Genomic DNA, 16671 nt, shown 5'->3' on the forward strand with positions numbered 1-16671 from the left:
TGCTGACATTAGGACGTGCTCAATGGTCCCTTGCTCTTGCTCCTTGAAATCCCATCACTAGTGGGTCACCTCTGGGTCACCTCTGGGTCAAGCGTCGCCTTCCTGTTTTGGGCACTAACGTTTATTTCGATGCTTATGCTTTTAAGAGGGAGACACATTGGCACCCCGAATCTCCAGGTGAGCCCCACAGGGGACGTTAGGTGAGAACCGTGCCCATTTCCCTCATGACAGTGGTGATTGTGGTGAGAATCTACGGAGCACTAGGCCCGAGTCAGACACGGGGCTGCTCGCCCTGCTCTCAGTCCTACGAGGCCCCTGGGAGGCAGGCGCTCTCCCTCGCTCTTCAGGGGGAGGCTGCTAGGGGAGATGCCCCCACAGGTGTGAGCCGGGCCAGGGGACAGGGCGGGAGGGGTGGGGGCCCCGGCGCTCTCTGGGGACGCTCAGTCTGTGTTGCACCTCCAGTGCTGGAGGCCCGGGCGGGAGCCGCACGCCAGCTGCTCCCCCAGCCACAGGTGGGGACGCGCGGGGAAGAGGGGAAGTGGGACCAAGCAGGAAGGACCCTGGGGGACGGGAATCCAGGGAGAGCGGACACGTGAGTGCCCGTGTCCAGAGCTGCTGTGTGGGCCTCATGGGAGCGGTCTGAGAGCTGCCCCTCGGGGCAAGACTGGCGGAGGCAGAGGGCAGGGAGAGTGACCTGGTCATACAGCGATGGGCAGTCCGTGCCCACCGGCTGGCCCCAGAAACGCCCCGGAGTGCGTCCCAGGCGGACCCCAGGCAGCCAGGCTTGGGGTGTGTGCTCAGGCGCTGACCGTGACCCCAGGCGGCTCGCTCCTCTGTGGGCCTTGGTCTCCCCGTCTGCCGCGCAGAGGGGCTGGATGAGGGCCTGGCCAGCCTGTGTGGCAAAGCTGTGATAAGGCAGGGGGCAGAGGAGGGCCAAGGGGCCTGCTCCTGGGAGCCCCGCGCCTCCGGGCAGGAACTCTTGCCTCAGAGGTCTCTGCCCCCCGCGGTTGGGAGGGCCGCCCGGTCGGGAGATGACTCAGGTCTCAGTCCGCCCTAGCCCGGCGTCGGCCATGTGCTCCGTAGGTGACCAGGGAGCCCAGGCCTCAGAAGTTCGTCTTGGGGATGGGGGTGCTGACCCTGCCTGTGGTCAGTCCCCCGCCCCTCCAGCCCTGACCCCCACCCCCCCGGGGGAGAGTGAGGGGCACTGGGGAAGCAGGGGTGCCTTCATGGGGGGCACAGCCGGGTCCCAGGAAGCCCACCGGTGAGCTGCTGGGAGGAAGCCCGGCGCTCAGGACTTGTGCTTCTTGTCAGTGAAGAAGATCCTCCGGAACTTGTCAGGCTGCAAAGAGGGAGGACATACTGGAGCCTGGAGGCTCTGGACAGAGAGAGGCCCAGCATTGGTTGGAGGCTGGGGCCCATGCCCGGAAAGGCCAGCTTGGAGTATTGCTGGTTGTTCACGAGCCTCACGGTGCCAGAAGTTCCACGTCCAGCCCCCCCACCCCCACCCCATTCTGAATGAAGGACCTGACTCTTCTGAGAAGGCTAACGGGAGGAGGCCGAAGGGGTGGAGAAGCAAGCCCCAGCCCCTCCTTCCCTCACTGGAGGGCCCCAGGGTCCCCTAACTCCCAGAGCTCTCTGGTGCAGCAGGGCCCTAGGCGGGTGGGAGTGGGCTGGTCCCTGGCGGCGTCGGACCAGAGAGGATGTGGGGCTTTGCAGCCGGGGCATGTGGCTTCGGGGTTCTGCGAGGGCCTGCCTTCGGGCGGGGCCTCTGGTCCCAGGAGAGCCAGGACCTCAGTGGCTGCACCACACCGGGTAAACGCCCCGTCCTGGGATGTGCGGGAAGGCCTTTCAGCTGGGAACTTGGGTTTCACTGCCCAGACCTCGAGAGGGTCTGCATGTGCCGAGATCCGAGGCCATCCCCATGGAGAACGGACCCTCCCTGCTCACTGGCTCAGGGTGCAGGCAGAGTGTGCTGGGGCTGAGGGTGCCTGGGCCCCGTGGGAGCCCCTGACCACCTCCCTCCGCCCTCCTGACCTCCACTTCTCCTGTCCTCCCTCCTGTCAGAGACCCCCCGAAATGGCAGCTCTGTTCAGTGTCTCTGGGCGGTGTCCTGAGCACAGGAGCATGTCTAGTGTTGCCCTTTGGGCAGACTCTTAGCGATGAAGAAAGGGAGGTCCTGGTCAGTTGCTAAATGAGAATACGGGATGCCCAGTGAAATCTGAATTTCAGATAAATGAGGAGTAATCGCAGTATTTGGGACACACTCTTGGGGAGAGTTGTTGCCAGGGAAACTGGGGGGTGGCTGAGCCATGACGAGGGCCAGGGCAAGTATGGCCTGGAGCCAGGGTCCCTTGTCCACCTGTCACAGTGGCCAGGAGAGGGCAGGAAAACCTGGTCTGCAGAGAAAGCCCCCAGAAGGGCCTAGAAGCCCCTACCTTACATCCAAGCTGAGCAACAGCCCCTCCCACCACCTCCAAGCATATGTTACTTCTGGAAAATTCTGGGCCCCTCGGGACAGCAGCAGTGACCTGGCCTGCTTGTGCATGAGGGCCACTGATCCCTCCTACCAGCGGCCACCCCCGCCCACTGTGGAGCCCACCTTGTGTGTCCGTCCAGTCTCCTTGCTCCTGGCTGCTGGGGTTTGTTCATAGGTGTTCCTGGGCTCGGGGAGCTCCGGGGCCCCTGAGAGCCTCTCATAGCTGTGGTCTGTGGGTCCTGGCGGCTTGCTAGATGGAGGACTGGTCCCGGGACCCGAGGGCCTGGCTGGGCCCCCCCAGCGCACTGGGACCTCCGCATAGGCACTGCCTTCTTGGTCTGGCACGTCCCTGGGCTCTGATGGGGGACCTGCTGTCTGCAGGAACTCAGAAGTGTCTGCAGAGCTGCCCTGGGAGCAGGGCTGAGCCCTGTGGCTCAGCTTCAGAGACCCCTGGCTCCAGGGGGCAGCCGAGGATCCCAGGGCCTCAGAAGCAGCGGGCAGGAGGTGGCCCCAGGGCATGGGAGGCCCCGTAGGACCCTGCTCGGGGCTCACCTCAGAGAGGGCAGGCCCTGGGCCATCAGGCCTGTTCTGGCCTCCAGCCGAGAGTGTCCTCCGCGGCTCCTTGCCTGGGGACCTGGGCTGGCTGCCAGCTGGGGCTGGCCCGGGCCTGCCGGATGCCTCTGCGCCCAGGCCCAGCCGTGCCTGGTTCACCTTCCTCAGGTCTGAGTAGATGGTGTTGCTGGAGCTTCCGAAGGACTCGCTCAGAGCGGAGGCGCTCCTCTCAGGGAGGGGAGGCACCCTGACGGGGACCTGGGGAGACAGAGGCAGAACCTCCAGAAGGCCCCCCCGTCGCTAAGATGCCCTCAGGTAAACACAGGCTCTCGGCACGCCGCGGCCCCGTCGTGGCTCTGTTTACCTCACTGTCGCGTGTGAGGGTCCCCGCCAGGCCCCACGCTCCCCGAGTCTAGTCTGTCCTTGGCATTCGAGGCCAGCGGGAACCACCCAAGCTCATCCTGCTCTGTCCTCCCTCCAGAGTGGTCCACTGGCCCCTCAGGGCCCCCCGAGCCCACCCGCTCACGGCCCCCCTTCAGAATAGGCCATCGCCCCCAGGCTGTCATTTCTGTGTTATTCCCTAAACGTCTGCTGGGCACCAGCTGCGTGCCAGACACTGTCCTGCGTGGCGAGGACTCGATGGGCCGCAAGGCCAACTCTGGACGTCTCCCTTCTAACCTGGGACCTGGGCAACAGACCAGTCTGCTGCATGGGTTCGTGTGCCTACAGACCCACGATAGCATGTCACAAGATGGTGAACGGTCCGGTGGTGATCGGTACCATGAAGAGGAGCAAAGCAGGGCAACGGGACAGACAGAATGACAGGTGGGGAGGGGTCTTTCCTGCAGCCTTGGTGGCCCTTCTGGAGAGATGACACGCAAGCAGAGAAAGGAGTACGAGCCGCTAGCTGGTAGGAAGAGCATTGCAGCAAAGACACAGCAAGTGCAAAGGCCCTGGGGTGGGAGCAAGGTTGGTGTGTTCTGGGAAGATGACAGTGAGGCTGGAGAAGAGTGAGCAGAGGGGAGGTAGCAGGGCCCCTGGTGAGGCCCCCCGTGGACCCCGGGGAAGGCCTCAGGTTGTTTCTAAACGTGAGGAGAGGCCTCGGCCTGCTGTGATCTACTGTATAGGAGGAAAATCTCTCTGAGCCCCTCCCAGGAGGTGCCGTGGACGGAAAATATCAACTCACAGGCCCCCCCCCCACCATAGTTTAGAGCAATTTCAGGCATTTCTTACCCATTTTCTCATTCAAGCCTCAGAGGAACCGTAGGAATGGTAAACTGAGGCACACAGCTGGAAAGGCCCAGCGGGGGCTAGAGCACACCCAGCTGGCCAGACGCAGGCCCTGGGGTGGGTGAGCCCGCACCTTTCTGGGCCTGGTGCTCCCACCCCGCAGCCTGGCGCGGCCCCGACCCGAGGGGCCCAGAATGCTGCTCACCGCCTCCTCAGAGAAGCTGCAGGAACTCGCATCCGGACTCTTCTTGGTGTGGAGGGAGGGGACCTGCGACTTCAGGCAGGGCCAGGGGCTGGCAGCCTTGTCTGGGGCCACCAGGGGCGATGCTGAGGCAGGTGGATTTTCCAGGCCCAGACTGGTGTGCTGGAGGCCCAGGGAGATGGCATCATATAGATCGTTGTCCTCCGGCTGGGGGCGGGGGGTGGGTGCACAGTGGGTGTGTGGTCATGCACCCCACTCTGGCCTCCATGGCCTGCCAGTGACGGCCGGCCAGGGACCCACACACGCCCCCCAGGTCCCCGACCCCAGGGAAGGGCCCACACACGCCCGCCACGTCCCCGACCCCAGGGAAGGGCCCACACACGCCCCCCACGTCCCCGACCCCAGGGAAGGGCCCACACACGCCCCCCACGTCCCCGACCCCAGGGAAGGGCCCACACACGCCCCCCAGGTCCCCGACCCCAGGGAAGGGCCCACACACGCCCCCCAGGTCCCCGACCCCAGGGAAGGGCCCACACACGCCCCCCAGGTCCCCGACCCCAGGGAAGGGCCCACACACGCCCCCCAGGTCCCCGACCCCAGGGAAGGGCCCACACACGCCCCCCAGGTCCCCGACCCCAGGGAAGGGCCCACACACGCCCCCCAGGTCCCTGACCCCAGCGAAGGGCCGACACAGGCCCCCCACGTCCCCGACCCCAGGGAAGGGCCCACACACGCCCCCCAGGTCCCCGACCCCAGGGAAGGGCCCACACACGCCCCCCAGGTCCCCGACCCCAGCGAAGGGCCGACACGTGCTGCCTCAGTCTCCCCTCTTCAAATAGGGACCATGACCCCGCACAGAGTGCCCGGATGGCAGTCGTGTGCCCGAGCGGCCTCGGCACCCTGCCCCACCCCCGCACACGGGAGAACAGGGGTGCCTACCCGAGGGCAGGCAGCAGACAGGATCTCCCCAAAGGGCTCAAACTGCACCTCCTGGTAATGACGCACGAGGTCAGCCAGGGTGTCGTGGCTGCAGGTGTCTCCCGAGACCAGGTAGCGCCGGTCCCGCTGCTGGTTGATGACAAAGTGCCGACAGCGGTCACTGCCCCTGCAACACAAGCCGGTGTGGCCGTGGGCGGTCCTGCTCGCCCGCCCGTGCAGCCCTGCTCCGGGTGTTCCTCTGTTACGGGGCCTGAAGCTCCCGAGCCCAGCCCGGCACAGCCCAGCCTCGTGCGGGGTCGGGAGCCGGGGGTGGCTTTCAAGTCACCCGCCCCCAGCCCCAGGGAAGTCCCTAACCTGCCCCAGTGGGGCGAGGGAGGCACCCAGCGGGCCGCCAAATTCAGAGGGGCACCACAAAACTCGGCAACGAAAATAACCAGCAGGGCAGTATTTTAGAAAATCAAAATCAATTACCCAAACGTCCATGATGAACAAAATACCAACATCTTAAACCACAAGGAGGTCCAACCCTGCACTTACTCGGCGCCCCTCGGCCCGCCCTAAACGCCTGGAGTTCCAGCCCCGCCCGCAGCCCGCGGGTAAACCCCTGCCCTCCCGGGGTCCTGTCCTCCTCCACCGACCAACAACCTTTCTGCACCAGAGCGCCCGCGGCCCGAGTGTGGTGCGCGCAGGGACGGGGTCCCGCAGAGGCGCCCTCCCGGGAGCCACCCCCAGGCGAAGCAGGCGCGTTTCCCGCGCCGGAGACTCCCGCCCGCCCCCGTGCGGCTGTGGACGTCACATGATGGAATCACAGTTTCCGTGTCTGGCTTCCCTCAGCGCAGCTTTGACATTGATTCGTGTCTGCGCACAGTGAGCTCCCGACCCCGATGGGTAGAATCCACTGAAGGAAGACATCCACGATTCGCCCTCTTTGTTGCTGGACGTTTAGGTCATTTCCAGATCTGGGCTGCTAGAAATAAAGCTGCCGTGGACATCCCGGCACGCGTTTGCGGCGACCGGCCGTGCACATCTCTGATGGGAACAGACCAGGAGTAGCACCGGGGCTCGGGGTTTGCCTCTGTTTAGCTCGGAAGATTCTGGCAAATCGTTTTCTGAAATCGTTGTGAGGTAGGAGCCTTCCAGGTGTCCCCACATCCCCACCAACTCCTCGGTATCCTCTGTCTTCCCATTCTCGCCACGCATTGCGGGTTGCATTTGTATTTCACCGATTACTAATGCTGCTGAACACCAAACCATTGTTGCCCTTTGGTCAGATCCTTTTATGAAGTGGCTGTTCGAGTCTTTCCCCTTTATTGATCATGTCGTCTCTGTCTTAGTGATTTGCGGGAGCTCTTCGTATATTCTGGCAGGAGCCCTTTGTTAGATACATGTATTACAATACAAAACTTCTCCCAAGACTCTGGTTTGTCCTTTTATTCACTCACTGGTATCTTTTGATTAACAAAAAGTCTTAATTTTAAAGAAATCCAGTGTATCCACCTTCTCTTTTATGGTTAGTAGGTTTGTGTCTTTAGAAGTCTTCGTCTTTCTCGAAGCCTTGAAAATTTTTCCTGTTTTCTTTTAGAAATGTCCTGCTTTGCTCTTCTCACTCGTGTCTATGATCCTTCTAGAATTAATTCATTTTTTCTGTATGATGTGAGGTGGGGGTCATTGTTTTCCATCTGGATATCCGATTGCTCCCACGCCCCTTACTGGGAAGACCTGCCTTTCTGCACGGAACGGCTGTGAAGCAGGTAACCACACGTGTGGGTTGTGTCTGGGCCCCATGGTGCTCCACGGGCCCATCTACCCACCAGGCACCTCTGAGCAATTTTGTAAGTTGGCATTCCACCTAAGACCATGTTTGGAAAGAAGGGCCCTCATGCTAAAAAGACATTTGGAAGCTGCTGAGCTCACATATTTCAAAGTGCTTAGCAGGGTACCTGGCACATAGAATAACAATGACCATTTTAATAGTGACTGATGTTTATTTGGTCCTTATAATGTTCCAGCCACTGTGCCAAGCACTTTTCAATGTATAAACCCATCCAACCCATTCAGCAATCCTACGACGTCGGTACTACGAGGGTCCCGTCCTACAGGTGAAGTGACAGAGGCACAGGGAAGCCCATGCTCGAGGTCAGGACTTGAACTGGGGTGGTCTGAGCAGGAGGTAACTTTGAATCTGATCTGAGTCTTCTGAGGTTTGCCCGGGAGCCCTGGCCTCACCTCCTGACGGGAAGGGGCTTCTCCCTTCCTCCGCCTTCCCCAGCCCAGCCTCCTCTCCAGCCCGGGCCTGATGTCACCACCTCGGCTTCATCCTGGCCGTCCTGCCCCCTGTCCTGTACTGTAGCCTCCCCATTTCACGGGTCCCCACGGGCCTCACACGTCCTGCCTCTGTCTTTAGGTCCTCCGTCCACAGCCCGCTTGAAGGACCCTGACCAAATGGCCCTCCCCGGCCTACAGAAGTCGCCCCACACTCCTGTGCAGGCACTCCCTCCCCAGGAACCTGCTGTCCCCAGCCTCTGGCAGCTCCCCCAGGGCCCCCAGCCCACCCCCTCTGAAGGCTGGGGCTGCGTCCCGTGGCCAGTGCTGCTCAGGAACCGTGCGCTGAGCATGGGATGGATGGAGGCGGGGTGGGGGAGCCAGCGCCCAGGGAAAGCCAGGCCGTTCGGGCTGCGGGGGCGCCTGTCTCATCTGCGAGGCGGGCTGCGGGGGGGCCTCACAGACGGCTCCCTCCCCTACCTGTAGGACAGGATGTAGCTGGTGGTCCGGTCGCTGAGGCGGATGAGGAAGGAGCCGAGAGCTTTGTCCCCAAGCAGCTGCTCCGTCTGCCTGGGCAGAGGACATACAGTTAGCGGGGGGCCCGTGCCCATGTGGCAGCAGGAGCGGGCCGACTCCGACCCGCCTCGGAGTCCCTGCTGGCCGCGCCCTTGGGTGCCAGACCCAGCGCGCAGATCTGCAGCCCTCCACGGGGGCCTCTCTCAGACCCGCGGCTGCGATTGGTCCGTGTGCGCTCGGTCCGGCAAACTCGGGACTCAGGCTCGGGCTGGGTCGGAGTCCCGAGGCTCCACGTGCACCACCCTCCACCGCAGCTCACCGGCCCGCACAACAGCCACTGACCCCCCCGAGCGTCTGTAATAAGAAGGAATCCCTACAGCCAGAGAGGTTTAGGTTTGGGGAGGTCCCCGCCTCAGGGCCAGCACCGTACAGGCTGTGCACCACACAAGAGTTTCTTCCGGGAGGAGGTGCTGCTTTGTCTGGAGCCCGAGCACAAGAGCAGCTCCTAGGCTCTCATCCCCTACATGTCCCTTCCAGCCCGAGGCAGCTACGGATACTTCTGAACGGTGCCAAGTACTTTGGAGACGTGGAGGGAAATTGCGGCCCCCTTCTGGTTCGGCACCGCTGGCTCGCCAAGCACTCACTGAGCGCCTGCTCCGTGCACGTCAGCGGCAGATTTTGCACAGCCCCGTACTACGTGGAAGTGCGGAGCCCCTCATTCAAAAAGTAAGGATTTCAAGACGGGGACAGCAGAGCCATAAACTGAGCGCGGCCAGTCCCGGTTCACGGCCGGCGCCGAGCCGGGGGCGCCGGGCTGGGGGTCCTGCTCCCTCGTCTCGTGCTCTGGCCGCTCGCAGGTCCAGCGCCATCCAAGCGCCGGCTCCCACATCGCAGCCTCTATCGCGGGGGAGCGCACGGCCGGCCGGCCCGGGGCGATCCCACTCAAAGCAGCTCTCACCCTCCCCATGAATAGTGTCCGGTTTGGACGACAGAGGTGATGGCCCTCCGGTCGCTCGTCCGGTTCTCGGGCGGGTCCCGCCGCACGGGCGCCTGCACTCGTCTCTCTTCTAGGCCTTCGCTCAGCGTGGGGGCCGGTGCGTCGCCCAGCCTGCCCACAGGAGCGGCCACGAGAGAGCGAGGCGCCCCGCAGTCTGCTCCCTGCCTAGCCCGGGGCGGCAGCGGGGGCCAGTCTTCTGCCGGGGTCCCCAGACCATTCTCTCGGCCCCCAGGGCCCCCGCGGGGCACGTGGACGGGGCAGCCTTACTGGCGAGTAACGAATCCGTGAAACCAGGGGGGCAGGGCTCCGTCCTGCAGGATGAGGGGCGCCTGCGTCCGCATGAACCACGTCAGGGCCAACTCCCGCAGCTTGGCAAGCGCCTGGCTGTCCCCCGCCTCCTCGGGCCCCCTCCGCAGGCTGCCCTCCATGCTGGCCAGCGCTAAATGGAAGCAGAGGGCAGACCACTCACACGCCTCTATATCTGTGTGCGCCCTGCTCATTTGCCTGAGTCCGTGCCCGCCCCAACCCCCGGCCGCCAAGCCCACAGAAGCCCTATTGTCACCTCTCCTTCCTGACTCTGGGGCGGACACCTTGTGTGGCTGGAGACGCTGGGGGGAGGGTCCTATTAGCAGCCGGGTTGGGGGGGCTGGATAGGGCAGGAGACCCTGGACTTCCTGGCCCCTTTCCCCCAACCCCCAGCCTCCGCCACAGCTGGAGACCAGGCCCTGGCTAAGGTCCTCAGCCCAGCTGCCATTAGCAAAGCAGCGGGGTTAAATTCTATTTGTCCTCGTGGACGCCACTTGTATTTTGGTAAAGTTCTGTGCTAATTAATCTCCTTCCACTCCAGATGGATTGAGTGCCTACTGTGTGTCCCGTGCCCTGGGCTGTGGGAATCACGGACACAGACGATTGGTAAGTCCATGTACAGAACTTGGTGTCAAGGGGGAGGGAGAAGAGGGCGTGGCTCCCATCACTTAGACAGGGGTGGTGTCAGGGGTTAGGGGTCGAGGGGGGTCTGGCCCAGGAGGCCAGACTGGAGCAGGCAGGTGCCCGGGGAGAAGCGATGCTGCTCGCCTGCAGAGGGATGAGGTGGGTCTTTGCTAGAGATCCGGGAGAACAACCCAGAATTCGGTGGAGCTGATAAAGACACACACCGTATTCCTACTCACGAGTATTTTGAGAGCCCTCTTCCAGTGTACTTGATCTCCGCCGGAACGCCCCGTATTTTATTGTGTGCAATTCCAAGAAGTCCGTGGGCGTCACCAGACCCCAGAGGGGGAGCTGGGGAAGCTGGGGTCTGACGCAGAGTCGGTCTGCTGCCAGACTGAGGTCCTGCACATATTCAAATGCAAAGAAATGTGTTTTTATGATTTTCCATGAGGCACTCTCTCCCCACGTCCCTTTCAGGCACTGCTCTCCGAGGGCAGAACCTGGTCATTTGCATAGGAAGACAAAGGCGTTTTGTGCTAGAGGGGCCAGGCTGAGGATGCCGGGTGGGGCCAGCAGCCCGGAGTCTGTGTCTGTGCTCAGAGAACGGGTGAGGCCCAGGTCTGGGACATCAGGGCCTCCTACAGGAGGGTGGCCCCCAACAGCGCCGCCCACCGCGCCGCTCGGTCCCCACCGTGGTCACCTGGGGGGACACTGGTGGGGTGGCCGTGCCCCTTTGATTCCCCTCCCCGGGGCGCCCTGGCCCCCGTTGGCTGGCTCTGCGGTAGGTCCTAAACCTCACCACCTCTCCGTGCCCTCGTCTATACAAACGGAGGGGAGAAACCGCCCTGGCGGGGTTTGGGGCGTCAGAAGCCCGTGCAGGCGGTCGGGCAGCTACAAGAAACCTCAGCCCCGCTCCAGGTCCCCGGCGGCTGGGGAGTCTTCCGAAGCCAAGTGTGTCTGTCGGATCGACACCTCCTCGTGCTGGGTCCTCCTCCCCAAGTCATGCTCCTCCTGTGGGACCCACGCGGGGCAGCGGGCCATCCCACAGGGGCTCCCGCCTGAGGGCGCCCCACCCCCGAGGTCTGTCCAGCCACCCTGACCGGGGACCCGGCCCCAGCCCCCCGCGCCTCCTTTCCTGAACCCATGCGGTGGCAGTGGGAGGCCAACGTGGCCTCTTCAGCGAATTCCAGTGCTTGTCGTTGTTTGTGGACACGATGTTTTCACACCTTTCGTCGTTCTGTTCGTGGGCGGGGATTTGCTCCCTGGAGAACGAGCGAGCCGACTTCTTTTCTCTCACGTCGTCTGCCTCATTCTCTCCTCTGTCCTGTGCCTAGGACAGTGCTTGGTTCAGTTAGATGCTCAACAGGCACATTTAATTTAACTTAAATTATTTACTTACTTAGGTTTTATTTAAATTCAAGTTAGTTAACATACAGTGTACTATTAGTTTCAGGGGTAGAGTTTAGCGATTCATCACTTGCATGAAACACCCAGCGCTCATTCAATAGGCATATTTTAAATTATTATTCAGATAGATGATACACCCACATGGTGCTTAAAAATAAAAAATATAAAAAAGTATCCGTAACAATATTTTCCGTCCAAGCATTAAATCCCACACACCCAGGTCCTTGTCACTCCACGGGGACCCACAGCCGCTCCTTCCCTGAATGTCCTTCCTGGGTTTCTCTATGCACAACCAAGTCCAAACGTATATTCTCATTCGAAGGGCGGAATACTATACGGTGTTCTGTACTTGCACAGTGTCTCACTTTGTAAAACAATCCATCCTGGAGCTCTGCCCGTAGGAGGACGCCTGGGGCGCCGTGCGGGCCGTGGCAAAGGTACCTTCCCGCCATGGCTGCACCGTGGGCTTTGTGACCAGCCCCCCGTGGGAGGTCACTGAGTCGTTCCTAATGTTCCCCTATTTCCAACAACGTGGCAGTGGATGGCCTCACACGCACGCGACCGTGCACAAGCGCGAGATCACCCACAGAACACGGTCCCCCAAGTGGGAGCCCTGCACTCAAAGGGTGCTTGCGTCTGTGGTTTTGATAGATGTTGCCAAATTGCCTTCCTTTGGGGTTGGATCCAATTGCGCTCAGTAAATATTGGAGGAGTAGGCGGATGGATGGGCAATATTTTCAAGCTCAGTCATTTTGGGGCCTCCCGTTTGCAAGAAAAACCAGGGGAGGGGCTGACATTGGTCGGGAGAGGTCACCAGTTTCGCTATGACTGTTTTGGCCCCTAAGTGCTGCTGAGCAAGTTTGTTTCTGCATAGCTGCTGGGGTGCAGGGGGTTCCCGGGAGACGCCCTCGGGCCTCCCACCCCGTGCACCCAGCTCTGTTGTGGCCACAGGACCGCGGCCAGGTCCTGGGAACTCGATGAGGGCCTGCAAGAATGTGTTGGACCCGAGCGAGGAAACACCCCCCAACTCACACCAGTGTGGGCTCCAAAATCCAAAAAGAGAAAACTATAAAATCACTATGAGTAAGTGCGTATGCACATGTCTATACAATGGAATATTGCATCAACTTTATTGAGCATTCATAAAAGATTCATCACATCTGAAAATGGTTTGGAGGTCAGATGGTTCCCCCCCCCGCAGGACCCCCAAGGGTCGCAAGAAAACTGCCAAGAAATTATCACCAACCGCCAATTAAATGAATTCTCAAAGCCAAATCATTCCAAAGCAAAATCATAAAAATAATATTTTCCCGGGGCTCCTGGGTGGTTCAGTTGGTTAAGCGACTGCCTTCGGCTCAGGTCATGATCCTGGAGTCCCGGGATCGAGTCCCGCATCGGGCTACGTGCTCAGCAGGGAGTCTGCTTCTCCCTCTCCCGCTCCCCCCTCTTGTGCTCTCTCTCTCTCACTCTCTCTCTCTCTCAAATAAATAAATAAAATCTTTAAAAAAAAAAAAATTTTCCCAAAAGTTCAAAGCAAAAAAATGTATATATATGCACACATTTTTAATAATGTAAAATGGGACTGTCATTTCAGAATTATATATATTCGATATGAAGTGAAATGGGGTCTCCAAAGAGTGTCTTGGACCTACCATGGTCTTAAAAACACCGCCAGCCCCACCTGCTCCACGGAGCACCCCTGCCCGGGGCCAGTGGGCTCCCGAGCACCGTGGAGGGAAGGGAAACCACCTGTCAGACCAGCGGGCCTCCCCGTCCGCCACCTCTCAGTCTTAGTGTCAAGAACAAGTGAACTTCTCCATAGATTATCTGGCCTCAGCAGTGACTAGTTCTGAGTCCGGGCAAAACTGAAAGCCCGCAGTGTTGCAGGACATGTGCTCGTGAGGCCGGAAGGACGGGCAGCCATGGAGAGGTCAGCTTCGGGCACACTGGGAAGATCGGGGTCAAAGACCGTACGTTAAGAACCCTGTTCTACAGCTTCTCGGAGGCCAGATGGCTGCCCCGGGCCTGGCGCACCCGACAGCCTGCACGGTGGCCCGGGGTGCCCCCCAGCCCCGACAGCCAGGAGCATGGACCCGACCACGGCAGGTCCGCGATGATGCGCCAGGCACTTCAAATACACTCCATTTCCTCTCATCCTCATCCCCAGCACAGTGGTGTGACTGCGCCCGCGTGTCCCCACCGCAGAGACGGGAAACAGACTCAGGGCTGGAAAAGGCCCGGCCTGCCTCAGACCAAGCAGGACGCGGTGGCAGGGCCTCCCCACGGGCGTGTGGCACCGTGGCTTCGCTCCTTCCATTCCCCCGGCTAGGGGCGCCTTTCCCTGCTACGCAAATTCTGTACCTACCTTCCAAATGCACCGAATCAAACTTAGTAGCTATTTAGCCATATATTCAAACTTCAAAATACAAAAGAAACTCCAAAACAGACTCCGAATGGGGCCAGGGCTGGGTGCCAGGCAGGTGAGGGCTGCACAGGAGTTCGGGGGAGCCCCAGGGCCCAGGGAGCGGGTGAGGCCTGGGCCCCGGAGCAGGCAGCGGGCCCGCAGCTGCAGAGGCCCTGGGTCCTTTCCGCTCCCCGTGCTGCTCCTCAGCCGGGCACTCTGCCCAGTACAGCAGCCCACCTGCCTTGAGGGCTCCCCTCCCCGGGCCCCCTGCCCTCAGGTTCCTGCCCCTCCGCAGCTCCCCTGCGAGGCCCGTCTGGGCGCTGGGGGCGTTTCAACTCACTGTGTGGAGAGGGGCTGTGCTAATGGCAGAGTTGGGGCAGCATCCTGGCTGGGCGAGGGGGTCTCAAAAGGAGCAAAGGAGGGGAGCAAAGGAGTTCTCTTGCTGAGTGTCCTCACGTCCCGAGCCCTCCTTCGGGGGTCTCCCCCCTCCAGCTCTGCTCCCCTCATTACTCGGCCTGCGTCAGCACCCCTTACGCTCCTTTTGAGGCAGGTGGGCTGCTGTACTGGGCACAGTGCCCGGCTGAGGAGCAGCACGGGGAGCGGAAAGGACCCAGGGCCTCTGCAGCCGCGGGCCCGCTGCCTGCCCCGGGGCCCAGGCCTCACCCGCTCCCTGGGCCCTGGGGCTCCCCCGAACTCCTGTGCAGCCCTCACTCGCCTGGCACCCAGCCCTGCCCACCCTCTGTGCTCCGTCAGTTCCCTGGGGCAGCCTCTGCCTGTCCGAGCCCTGGAGCCCTGGCCCCCGGGGCTGGGAGGGTGGCCAGCACTCAGGTGACCTCCCTCTAGGAAAGGCAACCACAAGGTGTGGAGATTTGCCTGCACGTTTGGTAGGGAAATGAGGCTTTCTGGAAGCCAGAGTCTGCAAATCCAGGCCGAGAGGGTCTGTGGGGGTGGGGGTGGGGTGGGGTGCTCCTGTCTCTGCAGCTGCCCCGCCTGCCCAGGCCGCTTCCCGCAGCGGGGGCCAGGCCTGGGCCCTCCTGAGACTCAGCGGCACAGAGCCCAGACTCACACAGCCCCTCTCTTCCCTTGGCCCCCTCCCACGACCCCGTCAGGGCAGGAGGCGCGGCGCAGGGCTGTGTGGACGTGCGCGTGGAGGGCCCTCTCCCTGCAGTTGCTGGTGGGGCCTCCCCGTGGGGCTGCTCACTGGGCATCGCAGCCTCAGCTCTGACGTCAGCCCGGCTCCCCGTTCCCTCTCCGGCACCGCACCCTGAACTCCAACCCCCTCCCATCCAGGCCAACTTCCTCTGCACGTGCTCCGGGGTCAGCAAGGCCCTCCCAAGATCCCCGTGTCCCTGAGCTCCGGATCCTGTGCTCTCTGCCTCATGCACAGGAGGGATCCATCCGTGCCATCTGGCCGGGGCGGGGGCGGGGGGCTGTGGTTAGGGCCGCTTCCCAGCAGGACCCAGGGAAGACAGAGACGTGTGACCCCCCAGGGGGAATGCTTGCACTGACCATAGAGCCCAGGATGGAAGAGAGCCCCAAAGGGAGGGATCGGTTGGCTGTAACGCTTGAAACACTCAAGAGGCTGGAAAGAGGAGCCTCCACTGAGCCCAGGAGCTGCAGGAAGAAGGCCCCCAGGCCTTACAGCCGGGCCTCGCCTGGCCGCCCATCCCCTCGCCGTACAGGCGGGAAGCAGCAGCCCAGAGAGGGCACAGACACGTGTGAGGACACGCGGCACAGCCGGTGGTGAGGTCCCTCCTCTCTGGAGTCCCCGCAGGACTGCGGGCTCCTCCTTTGTCAGGATGGCGACCCGGCCGGCTCGTCTCCCTGGGGTCTGAGAAGGGTAGAGGCTGTGCGTGGCCGGGCCTCTCACCCCATCCCTCTTGGGGGAAACTGGCCCAGGATGAGTCACTGGCTCTGTGTCCCTGGGGCTTGCCCGGAGGCTGGCCACGTGGGAGCAAGCTCACTGCCCAAATTTCCCCTTTCGGGTAAACAGTAGCCACTTCCTCCCGGGTTGGCCACTTCCTTCTGGTCACTGGGCTCCAAGAGGCTAGAGGGGGCAGACCCAGTAGCCCCAAGCAGGCCTGTCCTAGACACGGCGGGGGTGGGGGGCTACACAGGCTGCGTAAAGCTGGCCCCTGACCACGGGACGCGGACATTCAGCTCGGAGACTTGGGGACCAGCAGAGTGTCCATGAGCCACGGAAGAAGGGCCATGAGGGAGGACCCAGGAGCCGGCAGAGTTCCGGTGTAGGAGGGCCCTGAGCCGGGGGTCTGGCTGGAAAGGAACTGAAGCTGCATTTGTTCAGCATTTTACATAATCGACTAAACTTGTCCGAATGGAGGGTGGGGGAAGGGCAGCAGGGGACGAGAGAAAGCGCCATCCTGCAGCCCCTTGAGGGCATGGCCCTCGGGACCCAGGCATGACACAATGCAGGGTTTGTTCCGGGAAAACCAGCGGCCTGGACTGGCCTTGAGGGAGTGGGCAGGGCTGGCAGCCTGGGAGATGTCTGGGGGGTCGGGACGGGGGCGGGGTCTGTCCTGGAGGCTCAGGCCCCTTCTGCTCGGCGGGACTGGGGGGACAGGGACTTGGATGACAGGTTGTGGCCACTTTGACCGGCTCACTGGGGTCTCAGGGCCTGCGGCTGAGCAGCCTGCTCAGAGGGCCGCATTCTGCGCCTGGCCAGGCGGTCTGTTCCTTAGCTGCTGTAGGCCCGGCGCCCCTCTCTGCCAGCTCGCAAGGGGCCGACAGGGTGTCTG

At 62.0% G+C, this 16671-nt stretch overlaps 1 protein-coding gene across 1 annotated transcript; it reads right to left on the reverse strand.

The window, feature by feature from the left end:
- Positions 1–99: 99 nt before the first annotated feature.
- On the reverse strand, positions 100–15123 carry SH2D7 (SH2 domain containing 7). Its single transcript, XM_078078767.1, has 8 exons — positions 15117–15123; positions 10344–10506; positions 8142–8231; positions 5400–5565; positions 4464–4667; positions 2600–3286; positions 1260–1339; positions 100–892 (listed from the first exon to the last, which is right to left on the reverse strand). Exons 1-7 carry the CDS (start codon positions 15121–15123, stop codon positions 1289–1291), a joined length of 1368 nt encoding a protein of 455 aa, XP_077934893.1. The 3' UTR covers positions 100–892; positions 1260–1288.
- Positions 15124–16671: the final 1548 nt, after the last annotated feature.

Source organism: Halichoerus grypus, chromosome 8, assembly GCF_964656455.1.
Source record: "Halichoerus grypus chromosome 8, mHalGry1.hap1.1, whole genome shotgun sequence".
In the NCBI taxonomy this organism is placed as follows: Eukaryota; Metazoa; Chordata; class Mammalia; order Carnivora; family Phocidae; genus Halichoerus; species Halichoerus grypus.